The sequence below is a fragment of the Chiloscyllium plagiosum genome, chromosome 7 (assembly GCF_004010195.1).
Source record: "Chiloscyllium plagiosum isolate BGI_BamShark_2017 chromosome 7, ASM401019v2, whole genome shotgun sequence".
Classification (NCBI taxonomy): Eukaryota; Metazoa; Chordata; class Chondrichthyes; order Orectolobiformes; family Hemiscylliidae; genus Chiloscyllium; species Chiloscyllium plagiosum.
In genome coordinates this window covers 23,853,531-23,870,624 of record NC_057716.1, presented here as the reverse complement: position 1 = coordinate 23,870,624, position 17,094 = coordinate 23,853,531, and the positions used below count along the sequence as shown (strand labels likewise).

Here is a 17,094-nt window from a genome sequence, read left to right as displayed (position 1 = left end):
TGGGAAGCGAAATTGTGGTCTTTAAAGAAGGAGGCCATCTGGTGTGTTCTGTGGTGGAACTGGTCCTCCTGGGAGCAGACAGAGCGGAGGTGGAGGAATTGAGAACACGAGAACATTTTTGCAGGAGGTAGGGTGGGAAGAGATGAAATCCAGGTAGCTGTGGGAGTCGGTGTGGGTTTCTTCCGAGTACTCCACTTTCCTCGCGCAGTCCAAAGATGTGCAATAGGTGGATTGGCCATGCCCATAGTGTCCAAGAAAGTGCAGGCTAGGTGGATTCGCCATGGGAAATGCAGGGTTACAGGGTGGGTCTGACTAGGATACTCTTCGGAGGGTCGGTGTGACCTCTGGGCTGAAAGGCCTGCTCCCACACTGTGGGATGCTGTGATTTCTGTGTCACTGGGATTCTAATCCATAACCCCTGAACTAGTCCTTTGAACACGTGTTCAAAACCCGCCGTGGAAGCTGATGGAACTTAAGCTGAATTAATGAATCCGTGATTGTAAACTCAATCTCAGTCATGAACGCTTTCATTGATTGTTGTTAAAAACTCACTTAGTTCATCAACCTCCTTCAGAGAATGTCTGCCATTCTGACCCAGTCTGGGCTGCAAAGGACATCCGACCGACAGCAATGTGATTGGTTCTTCTCTGTTCTCTGAAATGGTCCTGACAAGCAATTTAATTCAAGGGCAGTTAGGAATGGTCAACAAATAATGGCCTTGGCAGTGGTGTCCTAATCTCATTAAAGAAGAAACTTAAAATAAATCGAAAAACTGGAGATCTGAAACACTATTAGATTTGACAAAGGGAGTCAACATCCTACCCCAATTAGTTCCTAGTTCAATTTAAATTGGAAAACATTTTTACTGTGACAGCAGTAAGAGAATGAAAGTAACACCTTGTACAGTCATCAAATTTAACAAACTTTACAGCATTGTCCCACCATGATTAGAATGGTGCTGGAAAAGCACAGCAGGTCAGGCAGCATCCAATGAGCAGGAAGATCGATGTTTTGGGCAAAAGCCTTTCATCAGGAAAGCCCCGTGAAGGGCTTTTGTCCGAAACATCGATTTTCCTGCTCCTCGGATGCTGCCTGACCTGCTGTGCTTTTCCAGCACCACTCTAATCTCCACTCTAATCTCCAGAATCTGCAGTACCACCATGGTATTGTCCAGTCATTTATAACTTATCAAGTGTGTTGAGATTACTTTTTAATTGCTCTCCAGCTGACTCTTATTAATTTGCTTTCTTTTGCAGCCAAGTGAAGAGAATTTTATTTATCCCATATGCTTTGCATGACAGAGATGCATATGCCAAGAAAGCACGGCATAAATTTGAAAGTTTGGGTAAGAAAATTGTCCACTGAGTGTATAGTTCTAGTTAATGCTGTGCTGCTCTTTTCAAATCAATTCTCTGATCACTTGCACCAAGAAAAGCAGACACACACCCCGGATTGTAGGTGTCAGAAGTGGTTCAGTTGTTAACGTGCTCATCTCTGAGTTTAGAAGACTGTGGGACTTGATGCTCCAAAGACTTGAGCATAAAATGTAGACTGCTGCTGCAGTGCTGTGTTGACAGAGTGCTGCACTGTTGGCAGTGGCATCTCTTGTTTGAGGTGTTCAACCCAGGGTCACCAATATCCTTCCAGACGGGGTGGGAAGGAGAGGAGTGAGAGGAGGAGAGATGGGAGGGAGGGAATGTGGTGGGGAGGTCTGAGAATGGAGGAGAAGAGATACAGTAGGAGGGGAGAGGTGGTGAGGGGGAAGAGAGAGAGAACGTGTGATTTCCCTTGTGCTCCAGCAAATATTTATCTCTCAGCCAAGATTATATGAATGGGGGCTCCGTGTGCGAAAATTGACTGAAAGTCACTTCGGAGCTTTCTGAATTCATGAAAGATTTATATAAACGTGGGTCTTTCCAAGTCTCTCACTTAGCAGTAATGTTGAAAATTAGTTTGGTGCAAATGATGCTGTCATTGTCTAACCCTATGTTGTTGATCTGCATGGTGCTCCCATGATGCTCTCTGACAGGACATTTGGCCTAGTAATGAAGAAACAATGATACATATCCAAGTCAGGTGGGCATGCAGCATTGATGTATTTAAGACAGTGCTGCTTTTGTTGGGATTAATGTGCAGGAGCATCTTGTTGTATCCAACTGCTTAATAGACATGACTTAGCTTTGAAGTAATTAAAAAAAGGTTGATGAAGGGTGTGTGGTTGATTCACATAAATGTTCAGGAAGCATTTGATAAATTGCCAATTGTTCTCAAAGTTGGATCTCCTAGGAGTAAAGGGACAGTGGCCGTGTGAGTATGAAATTCGCCAAAGAACAGATGGTAGTGTACAGAGGGAAGGATGCAGGGATGACCCCCAGGGGTCGGGTGTTGAAATGAATGCAGTTTGTGATACATTGGTGATCAGCACTTGGACGTGTGCAAGATATAATTTCAAAGTTTACAGATGACAGAAAACCAGGAAGAATGGGACTGGATTTACCCTGGCTGGCCTCTTGCTTGTTCTCACTGGGAGAAGGACTGGTCAAAGGATTGCGTTACATGCTGTGGACGACCTTAACAAGCTGAAGGTCAGCAGCACCAGAACCCTAGCATTCACAAGCAATTTGGACAATCCCATGAGGAAGTGTCAGGGTTGCTGAGACAGGTACACCCCTGCCACCTTTTAGATGGGCAAGGTTCAGTCATCCTTGAAGGTGTGGGAGGGGGGAATGTGTTGTGGGGGTGAGGGGATAGGGATCATGGTTCTGAAGCTGTGCAGAGAGGAAGAAAAGTGATTTTGATTTGAGGGGAGAGCTGCCACCAATGCACACACACAATAATCCCTTCAAAGGAAATATCTCACCCTGTGGGTGGCACGGTAGCACAATGGTTAGCACTGCTGCCTCACAGTGCCAAAGACCCGGGTTCAATTCCCACTTCAGGCAACTGTCTGTGTGGAGTTTGCATATTCTCCCCGTGTCTGCGTGGGTTTCTTCCCACAGTCCAAAAAAAAAATGTGCAGGTTAAGTGAATTGGCCATGCTCAATTGCCCGTAGTGTTAGGTGAAGGGGTAAATGTAGGGGAATAGATCTGGGTGGGTTGCTCTTCGGAGGGCCTGTTTCCACACTGTAAGTAATCTAATCTGTTTCTTCCCTGTCTTTCACTAACTTGGGCAAGAACACAGCTTTCTCACACCCTCGCACATGATGGCAGTGGAGGTGTCTTGAGGGTAATGACTTGACAACAGTTGCCTAATTGTGGGCACCTCACCAACTGCACCACATTATGGGAACTGGGCTGGGAGTGAGCAGATCCATAGTAGATTAGACACCCAACATAGTTTACATCCCATGCCTCAAGCACAACTCCCCCCTCCCCCAACATCACCACTGCTGAAATGGTGGGGGACGTAATGTAAAACTCTGTGAGTTGGGAGCAGATTTCAGGAGATACAGAACAGCCTGAGAAAGTTGGGCAGGTATATGGTGGACATCAGTGAAGGGGAGAAGTGTGAAGTGATACATGTTGTTCGGAAGAATGAGGAGTTGTGGTATGAAGTGGTGCAATTTGGAAAAGGCATTTAGGAGCAGAGATACATTGACGTGAGTCTTTGAGCTCGTGTTTACCAGGGCCCTGAAAGGCAGGAGGCTGGCCAGATAAACCTGGTGGCAAAACCAGAAAGCAGAAGGAGTGCAATAAGGCCAAGTACTTACTGCTGAGATTCCTAAACTAGAGATTAGGCATTGGTTTGACTCCACTTTCAAGGAGCTATAAACCTGCCACTCCAAGGTCTCTTTGTTCAGCAACACTCCCCAGGACCCCTAACCAGGCAGATGGACATCAGACCAGAAGAGGCGAAACATCGAGGGAAGAGTTACCTAACATCTTGGCTGAACCCACTACCTTAACCACATCGAAACATTCCGTTTTGCCTTCTCTTTTCAGTGAACCATCCTCAAGTGGCACAGTGCTATATTTTCTTTATCTAATTATCTATTCTATCACATCTAAACTGCTGCGTCTTAATAAAGTCAACAAACTATCAGAAAATGACTTGCGAATCATTATCTGCATGTGTTAGGTAACTGTGATCTCATAGCGCCAAGGACCCTGGTTCAATGGGTCTGGATGGGTTGCTCTTCAGAGGGTCGGTGTGGACTTGTTGGGCCAAAGGGCCTGTTTCCACACTGTAAGTAATCTAATCTAATAAACTTGCAGCTCAGACTCGCTGTCGGACGTAGAAAGTGCAGGCAATCAAGTTAGCGGAAAACAACATTTGGCTTTGGTCTTCCCAACAATGCAGGCAACACTGTTTTATTTGTCAATTCATTCCTTTATAAATCTGCACCTTTCTTCTTCAGGTTATGGATTGGACAGTATTCACGAAGTTCCAGATCCTGTGGTGGCAGTACAGAAAGCACAAGGAATCTTTGTGGGTGAGAATCTGGAACTATCTGACAGGGTTGAACATAGATGTAATTAATCATCAATCAATAAAGTGTTACTTCCACTTTCATCATTAGGAATGTGGAGGCATGACACACTTCATGGGCAAGGATAGAAAGCAGATTTGTTTTGAGGGCTAATTTTGGGATAGCCGCACAGATAGAGTTAACCATAATGCAGGAGCTTAATGGAATCATTTACGCACGCACTAAGCTGGAATGTGCAGTTGCTGACAGAACTGAGAGCATTCTCTCTTGTTAATATATAAAATTGACTACAACGTCTAGTGTCTACACGGAAACACACAAGTGCCTATCAATGATATCCTCCTCTCCCACATGGTGCATTGTTGCAGACTTTGCAAATATGATCAGCACAGAATTTGCATATTAGTGTACAGCTCAATATTTAACATATTTTGCTGTATAAACTATTGAAAAAGTTAGGCTTTGTCAAATGAGGACTAAATTAACAATCTCCTTGGCCTGAAAAGCCTGATTTTAGAAGTTGAGTATTTTTCTGTCCATTACATGGCAAAAGAAAAAAGATGTTTTTCAAGGGTATCTTCTTCCATAATTCTCAACTTCCACCTTCATCTCGTAAGCACGTCACAATATTTATTCTATTCTCCTTAAAATAGTTTGGAAAAAGAATAATAAACAGGACTTTCTACATGCTGAAACAAAAACAGAAATTTCTGGAGAAACTCAGGTGAGTTAGGTGAATTAGTCTGGGGTAAATATAGGGTAGGGAGAATGGGTCTGGGTGGGTTGCTCTTCGGAGGGTCGGTGTGGACTTGTTGGGCCAAAGGGCCTGTTTCCACACTGTAGGGATTCTAAAAAAAGATCTGGCAGCATCTGTGGAGAGAAAGCAGTGTTAATCTTTTAGATCCAGTGACCATTCTTAAGAATTTTGCTTTTGATTTCCAGTGTCCACAGTTCTTTATTTTATTTTAGTGCTTCCTATTTCCTTTTTCTTTGTCATCTGCGAGATGTATTCCATCTGATGCCAGAGTTATTCATTAGTTTTTGATTTGATTTGATTTATTATTGTCACATGTACCGAGATACAGTGAAAAGTATTATTTTGCATGCTAACCAGACAAATTGCACCTTACATAAGTATATCAACAAAATGCAGAATGTAGTGTTGCAAGTACAGAGAAGGTGCAGAGAAAGATCAACTCTAATATCTGAGAGGTCCATTCGCAAATCTGATAACAGTGGGGAAGAAGCTGTACATAAATCTGTTGGGGCCAGAATGAAATTGTAATTGTAATGAGATGCCAGAGAGCTCTCTGTATCCTTGGCAACAGCTTTCTTCAAGGTCAGTAGCAAACATTATCCTTTCATTTGGCCAGTAACTATAAAGTTAAGAAGGTGAAATCAGAAAGAAAGCTCCCACCCATTCAAATTTATTTTCCTCTTGGTCAACCAGACGTAGTTTAAACTTGGGAAAAGCTTCAATGAGAGATTACTCTAATAGTTAAGTTTCATCAAAGTGCTGGCAAGGATACAATAGGCTAAATGACATCATCTGTGCCACTTAGTGATTAGATACATTCTTCCTTAATTGCTTTTGTTTTGGCAAAATGATGAGTTGCACATTATGAGATAACACTTCCTCGCAATAGTGGATTACTAACGTCTGGTCATAAACTTGCAAATACAAGTTGTTCTCCAATATAATGCATACCTTAACTTTGCAATGCTGTAGTTAATGCTCTGTGATTCCTAGGGACATGATATGGCAGTTGTGAGCTTTTTTCCTTTGCTGGGTCAAGCCAAATGTTCGTGGGGAACATTTAGATTAGATACCCTATAGTATGGAAATAGGCCCTTCGGCCCAACAAGTCCACACTGACCCTCCGAAGGGTAACCCACCCAGACCCATTTCCCTACCCTATATTTACCCCTGACTAACACTATGGGCAATTTAGCATGGCCAATTCATCTGACCGGCACATCTTTGGATTGAGAGAGGAAACCGGAGCATCTGGAGGAATCCCACTCAGACACAGGGAGAATGTGCAGACTCCACACAGACAGTCACCCGAGGTGGGAATCGAACCCGGGTCCCTGGCACAGTAAGGCGGCAGTGCTAACCACTGAGTTACCATAAGATACAAGCTGTTCTCAATTTTGCTTCCACTTTTTACGTCTTTTCAAAGGAAAGAATGTCATTTATATACTTTAAAATATGCAGAGAAGTGACAGATTATGATGAAATGTTTACCATCCATAGCACTGAACTTTGATGAACTGCTGCCACTGAATGTTGGTGGTGAAGGGAGTGGATGTGGTGCCAGACAAACAGGCTGCTTTGCCCTGAATGGTGTCAAGCATCTTGACTGTTGTCTGTGACCATGTGTAAAACCCACTTAAATATTAATTGGATTTTTATGGAAAAGCTGCATGAGTTATTTGGAAAATTATGCTGTAACCATCCCTTTCAGTCAGTTAAATACTAAAATCTACATATCCTCACATCTTTTGCTTTTAATATCTTGCTTTGGCAGCAAATTTTGTGAGTTTCCTATGTCTGATTCCATCTTGGTAAAAACAGTGACAGATCTGAGCTTTACCTATGCAGCAAAAGTAGTCTCTGTGTAAGGAAATAAGTCAAACCACTTAGAATTTTTTTTAACAATTCAAACACTACCTTCTCCTTTAGCCATTTTACTACACAGATCATTGTTTGAAGTAATTTTTTCATTTAAACCATAAAGACTTTTAAAAATGTATTTTCCACAGGAGTTGGTGACAGCTATATTGTGCCTTAAATCCCAAAATTCTGCAGTTTAAGCAGGTGCACTGTCGTCAGTTTTGCAGCCCAAGTCAGTATGACTAACTTCATATATAAGATATTGAAACCCTCTTGGTGCAGAGATACCTAAGGAAAGCTGCAAATGAATTGACCGTTCTCAGCTTGCCACATTGCTGTTCCTTGTTGGGAATCTGTGATGAATCTGTGATCTGTCCCCAAGGTATGTGTTGTTCATGAAGGATATTTGAATCTATGTGTCTATGTTTCAGAACAGTTGTATCTTCTATTCTTTATGGTATGTTTCATTCAATAATCAGTGTGATTGGGAACGATGCCAGCATCAGATGTGGGATATGTAGAGCTGGAATAAACTGCGTCTAGGCAACAGGCGATATTCAATAATATTCAATGAGTCACTGTGATCAATACCCACACTTCCCTTTAGTCCCACACATGATCAGACGTACTTCCATCTTCTTGGCTCCTGTTTACGTTTGACCTGGATAGTCACTGCTTGTTGGATCTAATTTTCTATTCCCTCTAATGTTTCCTACTCCAGGTGGTGGGAACACATTTCGCCTGCTGAAAGTTCTGTACGACAACAAACTGGTTTCGGAGATACACAGGACAGTCTTCCAGGTATGACCCTCTGAAGAAAGAGCTACATATTATAGACCAGAAAGCCAACATTTTCTATGCTGAATTTCTGTAGCTATGTTTGCATTGTAACTATATGTGAACGTCCGACACTGTAAGTCCATTCCCTACTGGAGACTTTGCAGTGTTACCATAGGCTGGAGGGTCTAATTACAGTGTTACATAGTTATATATGTAGTTCCCGAACTGTGTGTGGACAGGAAGATTTATTCTAAAAGTTAAGGACAAAATATCCAATCTTAAACTTAAAGTAAGGATTGAATTAAATCTACACACCTTGGTTTAGTTATCTTTTGTCCCCCCTCAAATACCATCAATAACATGTCACCTGGAGACTAGAATTGGTTGTGCAACACAAAAGAAATCTCCCTGTGTCTGTGCTGTTATCTTAAACACCCCCTCAGGATCAAATATGATATCAAAGTTAGTTACTTTGAATAGAAAATATAGTCGCTGCTTAGAAAATGCTGCTTATACCTGCAGCCTGGCTTGGTCATAACTCAATGTCATGGAAGTGTCATTCCTCGCAACTAACTCAAACTCTCACTGAGTTACGCTTCTCTGCAGATGAGAAGCAAATTCAGTCACTCATTGTACATTGGCTGCCTCAGATGGTGGACTGGTTTGTGTCATGCAGTCGTTTTAAGGCAAGATGCAGTTTTTGGAGATTGATCATTTACTGTTTACATTATAGGATGGTATTCCTTACCTGGGGTCAAGTGCTGGGACAAACGTAGGCACTGTCAGTATCAACACTACCAATGATATGCCGATTGTCTATCCACCTTCATTCAAAGGCATTGGTCTGGTTCCATTTAACGTAAACCCTCACTACCTGGATGATGATCCCAACAATCAACACATGGGGGTAAGTGCAAACATTGATACAAACTGAAGTGATACAAAGTACTGCAGTCTGCTGTCATTTTGTAGGGACTTTGTTAATTGCAGAAGCTCAAGGCTGGTGTCCACATTGGTGAATAGTAAGAGTTGCCTGAAAGATGGTTAGAGTTGTCTTTCAGTGTATGTCTATAAAGAGACTTCAAGTCACATTTATAAATGATTGGACGTTTTGTTAACTACGCGTTTGATATAAAAACAGGAAGGTGAGCTTTTATGGAGCTACATGTATTAACTACTCAAATGCAGGTCAACAGTCCACTAAGTTGTTTTTCATTTAGAACATTATGATAGAGTGGACATTTCAGTCTGAGCTTGCCTTGAAATTTAAGATTCATTTGGTGCATTTCTGATTTCCTTTCCTGGGAATGGTTTGATGGATATAATGTGATTTGTTTCATTATCTCCCAGTACAAATGTTTGTTGCACCTCGATTTATCAAGTAAAATAATGAAAATATTCCAATTCATGAAAAAGAGTAGAGTTCAGCTTTGCCAGCTTCCAATGTAAGCCATGTTCATCTTTTCAGTGTCTCCCAATGGAGAGGATTCTGAGTATCTACATTCCTCTTTACTGCTTGAAGTGACATATTCCATACTCATTATATCAGCCATTTCCTGAAGGCTTTTGTGGTTCAGGGGTAGGTGTATACCTCTGTGTCAGCATGCCTGGCTTCAAGTTCCAGATGAGTGCCATAACATGTCTGAGCAGATTGATTAGAAGTATTGAGAAGCACACTGTTTTTGGAAGGATGCATTAAAGCTTTACTGTGGGCTGTGATAATCTGATGCTTATAGTCGAATTCCAATATGAATAATGTTGGTTAAACAGGGCCTTTGCAAATGAGCACATAGAAATTTAAAAAAGCTAATTGCACAGAACCTTTTTAAACCTGGTAAAGCTGTCCAAATCTGAGCATAACACTTTGACAGGGTGGCACGGTGGCTCAGTGATTAGCACTGTAACCTCACAGCGCCAGGAACCTAGGTTCATTTCCAGTCTCAGGCGACTGTCTGTGTGGAGTTTGCACATTCTCCCTGTGTCTGTGTGGATTTCCTCCCACAGTCCAAAAATGTGCAAGTTAGGTGGATTGGCCAAACTAAATTCCCCATAGTGCTCAGGATCATGTAGGTTAGGTGCACATTAGTCAGAGGTAAATGTACAGTAAGAGGGTAGGGGAATGGGTCTGGGTGGGTTACTCTTTGGAGGGTCAATGTGGACTTGTTGGACCGAAGGGCTTTTTTCACACTTTAGGCATTCTCTGAAAAACAGTAAGGCCTTTGAGAATGCATATTGAAAAAAATCCAGGTTGAAACCAGAAATGAATCAGCTCAGTTATGTAGTGAGACCAAGTAAGCTGGAGTTGTTCCGAGGACAGAGAGGAGCTTTAAGAGAGGTGTTTAAAAAGGTGAATCGTGTTGCTAATGTAGAGATGCAAAATCTGTTTCCATGGACAGGAAGGTTGATAACTAAAGGTCCCAAATATGAAAGAGCAGAGGAGAAATGATTTTTACACAGAAAGCTCTGATCCTGAATGTACTGCTGGGAATCTCCATGGGAATAGGTTCAGTAGTGATTTCCAAAGAGGAATTAGATAAATACCAACATAAAGTTGGTAAAAACAAGGACTGCAGATGCTGGAAACCAGAGTCTACATTAGAGTGGTACTGGAAAACCACAGCAGGTTAGGCAGCATCCTGCTCCTCGGATGCTGCCTGACCTGCTGTGCTTTTCCAGCATCACTGCAACATAAAGTTGACAGGATAATGGAAAAGGAGTAGAGGAGAGGGAATAGTCAGATTGTTCTTCCAATCAACCAACACAGAAATGGTGGGCTGACTGGCCTGTTTCTGTGGTGTAAGATTGTACAGTGATCACACATTAACAGAAATCTCCCCTCTGCTTATTAGGAAACACGGGAAAAGCGCATTGAACAATACCACGAGGAACCTGATACACCACCAGTCATGGTGAGTATTTTCACTACAATACTGTGAGCTGAAGGATTTTGACCAGAATTCCAAGTGTCATCAAGTGAGTCATTGGCCTGTACCTCAGAGCAGCAGCTCATGTCTGAAATTCCTTAAAATTAACACGTCCTTTATCTCAGGGTGAACCTGGACAGGTTAGCAAAGAGAGTGCAACTGCTTGTCTTGTCCTATGAATCAGGAGGGTTGCGTGATATTAAAGAAGAAAATCAGATGAGGTAGGCAAGAAACAGGAGCAGAAGTAGATATTGGCCCATTGAACTATCGCACCGTTCAATATGATTGTGTAATTTAAAATATATATATTTATTGAATCCCCAAATCCTCTTGGACAGGATGAGTTACTGCTGCTTTCAGTTGAACAGAGAACCATGTATGTCACCAAGTTTTTTAAAAATTCATACATGGCGGGAGGGCGCCACTGGCCCATCTCTAATTTCTCAGATTGCAATTCAGAGTCAACCACATTGCGATGGGTCTGGAGTCACATGTAAGCCAGTCCAGATAAGGATGCCAGTTTCCTTCCCACATTAATGAACCAGATGAGTTTTTTTCTGACAACCAACAATGGATTCATATCATCAATAGACTCTTAATTTTGTTTTTGTCGAATTCATAATTGGGATTTGAACTTGGGTCCCCAGGAAGTTACCCTGAGTCTCCAGCAGTAGTATCACAAGGTCATCGCCTCTGCTGTTGCCAGCAAATTATCTTGTTTTAATGCATTCACGAAATAAAACAGAAATGATCTCCATCAAGCACTGTGTTGTCTTCCTCGTTGCCTGAACGTCAGGCACACAGTGACTGGAGAATCATTTGGTTCAGTTTTGTGAAGCTGTGTGACTCAGGTGGTACCGTGACTTTCTCTGTTGATGCGGCAGGGCTTGCGAGAGGGTTCCATGCTCCTGGTCGAAGGTGATAAGGCCACACTGCTAGGAACCACCGGTGCTCGCTTGTTCATCCGGTAAGTGTTGTCCCCCTTAACTCGCAGCAAGCTTGTTCGTATTCAGAAGTCCCTCCCCTTCAAGTTAATTATTTAACGGTTCATTTACCTGGAGAGCTTGGTGAGGGCAATATGGTGCATACAACCAAGGAAGTTGAGAGAAGATGCTATGGAGTATTCAAAATGTTGACAGGTTTTAATAAAGGTAGAAGGGGAGAAATTGTCTTTACTGATTGCAATATCAGTAACTAGAACATGATTAGTAAGAGTAGGCCATTTGATCCCTCAATCCTGCTCTCCCTGCACATATGTGCTTGTGGCCTTAACTCCACTTTCCTTCCTCCCTTTTGTATCTTTGACTTTCGAACACAACTTTCAGCATATTGAATGACCCAGCTTTCATTGTCATCTGTAGAAGGAATACCAAAGTTTACTGATTCTCTGAGAGAAGAAATTCCTCCTCAAAAAGGCAAGAGCCAATATTTTTAAAACGTGTTTCCTAGTTTTGGAATAGGAACTATCCTCTTAGCATCTATCCTCTTCCACTCACCCAAGAATCTCAAAAAGCTCAATAAAATCACCTCTCAATCTTCTAAACTCCAATGAGAACAGGGTCAACTTGCTCAACTGCTGGGAATCAACCTGATGAACCTATTCTGAACTCCCTCTGATGTAAATATGTCTCTCCTGATTTAAGACCACAGTTATACACTGTATAGGTATGGTGTCATCAATGCCTAGTACAGATGTAGCAAGCCATCTCTATTTTAATACTCTGTCTCCCTTTCAACAAAGGCTAACATTCCATTTGCCTTCCTAATTACATCTGTACATTTACATTAACTTCTTGTGATTCTTTTACAAAGATACCCAATTCCCATGTATGATTTGGAGGCGCCGGTGTTGGATGGTGGACAAAGTTAAAAATCACACAGCACCAGGTTATAGTCCAACAGGTTTATTTGGAAGCACTAGCTTTCTGAGCACTGCTCCTTCATCAGGTGGTTGTGGAGAGTAAGATTGTAAGACACAGCATTTATAGCAAAAGTTTACAGTGTGATGGAACTGAAATTATATATTGAAAAAGACCTGGGTTGTTTAAGTCTCTCATCTTTTAGAATGACCGTGTTGGTTTTAGTTCTTTCATAAGTAAATCGCAAAACCTTTTTTAAAAGTTACATTCTCAAGTGAACTTTAACAATTGGTGTCATGTCAGCCCAGATAATGCATTGAAGGTGTCAGCTGCCCTGTGTGAGACTGTCTGTGCCACTATGGTCAGACTGATTCTAATCTAAAAAACAGATTTACTTGAGAATGTAACTTTTAAAAACAGTTTTGCGATTTACATATGAAAGAGCAGAAATCAACGTGGTCATTCTAAAAGATGAGAGACTTAACAAACAATCCAGGTCTTTTTCAATATATTATTTCAATTACATCACACTGTAAACTTTTGCTGTAAATTCTGTGTCTTACAATCTTATTCTCCACCACCACCTGATGAAGGAGCGTCGCTCCGAAAGCTAGTGCTTCCAATTAAACCTGTTGGACTATAACCTGGTGTTGTGTGATTTTTAACTTTGCAGTTCCCATGTAATGTAACATTTTGCAGTCTCTTTCTCTGTTTAAATAACATTCTGTTTTCCTATTCTTCTCACCAAGTTGACAATCTCACAATTTCCCAAATTTCTGATTCTAAGACTTTACATATTTCCCATAAACTGTCTACAATTTGCTTTCAATTTGCCTCCTTTAGTTAGTCATGTTGGGGGTATCCTTCTTCCAGTACCTTTCTTTCACAGTGGAATATGTATTTGTTCAGAATGATGAAGCATCTCTATGAATGTCTGCCAAGCAGTGAGCAAAAGAACCTGAAAACAGAAGATTGTTTTTCTTGGCAAATTATGATCTGGATTGCAATGCCTGAAAGGATGGTGGAAGCAGAGTCAATAATTACGTGCAAAAAGGAAGACATGAAACAGAATGATATCTAGGACAATGGGGAAAGAGCTTTCTCAAAGAGCTGGCATGGACATTATGAAACAACTGGCATCCTCCAGTACTTTATCACTTCTCTCCTGAAAGTGTGGTCACTTGCCAGTTCCACAGAGAAGAGGGTGCCATCTCATATGCCATTCAAGTGACCACTTCAGTCTCCCTGGTATGTGCCAGTGGCTATGGAGAGGCAGAGCAGTGCTGAAGGGGAGGACTGCAAAGTGAGAATTAAAGCCCTCTTATTATGATACTATACTCAACTATAAAAGTGACGAACTCAGCTGTCGGAACAGTAATGGAGTTGGATTCCGAGGCCATTCAACCCTTTTGTGCCTATTCTGGCTCTTTGAAAAACAATCTAATTAATCCCAACTCCAGCACTACCCCATATCTTTGTAAGCTTTTCCTATTTAAGTATCTAAATAATCCCCTTTTGAAAGCTATTACTGAAACTGCTTCCACCATCCTTCCAGACAGCCCAATCCAACTTAATAGGGAACAGCCAATCATAGAGTCGTAGAGATGTACAGCATGGAAACAGACCCGTCGGTCCAACCTGTCCATGCCGACCAGATATCCCAACTAAATCTAGTCCCACCTGCCAGCACCCGACCCGTAGCCCTCCAAACCCTTCCTATTCATATACCCATCCTAATGCCTTTTAAATGTTGCAATTGTACCAGCCTCCACCACTTCCTCTGGCAGCTCATTCCATACACGTCCTCTGCGTGAAAACACAACATCTTTCCGATAGGAAGGAGACCAGAATTGCACACAATATTCCAAAAATGGCCTAACCAATCCTCATCTCTCCTCTGCTTCAGGTTATCCTCAATCTATTTCCTTTCGTCACTCCTATTCATGCCAATGAAAATTTCTCGCTATCTAGTCCGAGTGACAAAGCGAAGAGGTGAGATTCAAAATTAAAGTTACAGTGGGTCTGCTGCTTTCATTCTAATTTTTCAAATACTTTCTACTGGAATGATAAGTTATCGGAGGAGACAGAATGCAAAAGTATCCATTGAATTTCTGGTGACATGGGCGAGAATGAAAATAAAAGCAAACCAACTGATACACCTCAGTGATTCAAAGTGCACTATTTGATTATTGCTAGATGTAAAAAGAACAAAGTCTATTCTGTTCACATTCTATTCACCTTGGTAATGTCATGCTGCAATGATTTAGCTGGCTAATCCTAACAATCAATCTTGAGAAATTTGATTATAGAGTCTTATCAATCATTGCAGCCACTAGCTAACAAAACCCATGGAAACATAATTACAGTGTGTCCATGAGCTCTCCCCTTAAGATTGTATGAAGCACTGCAATTCATCAATAAACATGAGGGTGAAATCAGCGGTTACTGATACATTGTTTTGCCCATTCTCCCTTGCCACTATAGTACAGTCCGACATGTGAATCACAAAACATTATCTGGAAACCACAAGCAATAAACCTTTCCCTTGTTCAATGTGTTTGATAACCTTTTGTCAAATGTCTGTGACTTAGCATACCTTCTGCAGTGTTATTTCTTCAGAGAAATATAATCCATAAAGACTTGCATTTATAGATTATCATTAACTTTCTCAGGACTCAGTCTCCAAGTTGCACATTATTTGTGGTCACGCGCTGGTTACATTGTCTCTCCTCCTGTATTGGAGGTGATAGCACTAAACCCTCTGCAATGTCACTATTCCATAATTCAGTAATCCAGGATCATAAATCCTTAGAAATGGGCAAAATGTATGTTAAGCCATAGCCTCTTGAAAAAAGATATATTGCATCAGTCTTTGCAGTGGAAGACACCAGTAGCATACCAGAACTTCAGTTGGTGGAGGTGACAATAGTGGTCGTTGCTAGGGAGAAAGTATTGGGGAAGCTGAAAGATCTCAATTGGGTAAACAACCTGGACCAGATGGACTAAACACCAGGGTTCTGAAGGAGATAACTGAGGAAGATAGTGGAGGCATTGATGGTGATCTTTCAGGAATCACTGGAGTCAGGGAGGGTCCCAGAGGACTGAAAAATGTCTAATATAACACTCCCTATTTAAGAAGGGAGGGAGGCAGAAGACAGGAAATTATATGTTAGTTAGCCTGACCTCGGTCATTGGTAAGATCTTAGAATCTATTGCAATGGATGAGATTGCAGAGTACTTGGAAATGCATGGTAAAATAGGACTGAGTCAGCATATCTTCATCAAGGAAAGATCATGCCTGACAAATCTAATAGAATTCTTTGAGGTGTTGGACAAAGGAAAGAAAGTGGATGTCATCTGCTGGATTTCTACAAGGCCTTTGACAATGTGCCGCACAGGAGACGGTTAAATAAAACAAGTGCCCATGATGTTAGAGGCAAGGTACTGGCATGGATAGAGGGTTGGCTGACTGGCAAGATGATAAGAGAGTGGGGGGAGGTAAAGGGGTCTTTTTTTCAGATGGAAGCCTGTGACGAGTGAATATCCGTAGGGATCAGTGTTAGGACCACAACTTTTCATGTCGTATGTTAATGATCTGGTTGAAGAAACTGAGGGCATTGTTGCAGGTGACACAAAGATAGGTAGAGGGACAGGTAGTGTTAGGGAAACAGGAAGGCTGCAGAAGGACTTGTACAGACTGGGAGAGTGGGCAAAGAAGTGGTAGATGGAATACGACGTGGGAAAGCGTGAGGTTATGCAATTTGGTCGGAAGAATAGAGGCATAGACTACTTTCCAAATGCGGAAAGGCTTCAGAAATCTGAAGCACAAAGTGACTTGGGAATCCTAGTTCAAGATTCTCTTAAGGTTAACAAGCAGGCTCAGCTGGCAGTTAGGAAGGCAAAAGCAATTTCAGGATTCATATCAAGAGGGTTAGAATACAAGAGCAGGGATGTACTGCTGAGGCTGTACAAGACTCTGGTCAGACCGCATTTGAAATACTGTGAGCAGTTTTGGGCCCCAAACCGAAAGTGCTGGCATTGGAAAGGTTCCAGAGGAAATTCACAAGAATGATAAGAGCTTGTCATAGGGGCAGCAGTTGAAAACTCTAGATCTGTGCTTAATGAGTTTGAAAGGATGAGAGGGGAATCTCATTGAAACTTACAGAATACTGGGAGGCCTAGATAGAATGAACATGTCCCAACTATTGGAGAGACAAGGATCCAAGGGCACAACCTCAGATTTAAGGAACAACTCTTTAGAACTGAGATAAGGAGGAATTTCTTCAGCCAGAGGTTGGTGACTCTGTGGAACTCACTATCATTCCTGATGAAGGGCTTTTGCCCGAAATGTCGATTTTCCTGCTCCTTGGATGCTGCCTGACCTGCTGTGCTTTTCCAGCACCACTTTAATTTGACAGCTCACTATCACAGAAGGTTGTGGAGGCTATGCCATTGAGGGTTTTTATTGCAGAGATAGATGGGTT

General features: G+C 41.9%; 1 protein-coding gene across 1 annotated transcript; it reads left to right on the top strand.

Moving 5' to 3' along the window:
- Window positions 1-1,239: 1,239 nt before the first annotated feature.
- si:dkey-69o16.5 (Alpha-aspartyl dipeptidase-like) lies at window positions 1,240-15,094 on the top strand (the record flags this gene model as incomplete). The annotated part of the gene is made up of 7 exons (XM_043694479.1): window positions 1,240-1,345; window positions 4,359-4,433; window positions 7,769-7,848; window positions 8,561-8,734; window positions 10,677-10,736; window positions 11,636-11,718; window positions 14,517-15,094. Coding segments are annotated over 7 exons (681 nt in total), but the record flags the coding sequence as incomplete, so codon positions are not given.
- Window positions 15,095-17,094: the final 2,000 nt, after the last annotated feature.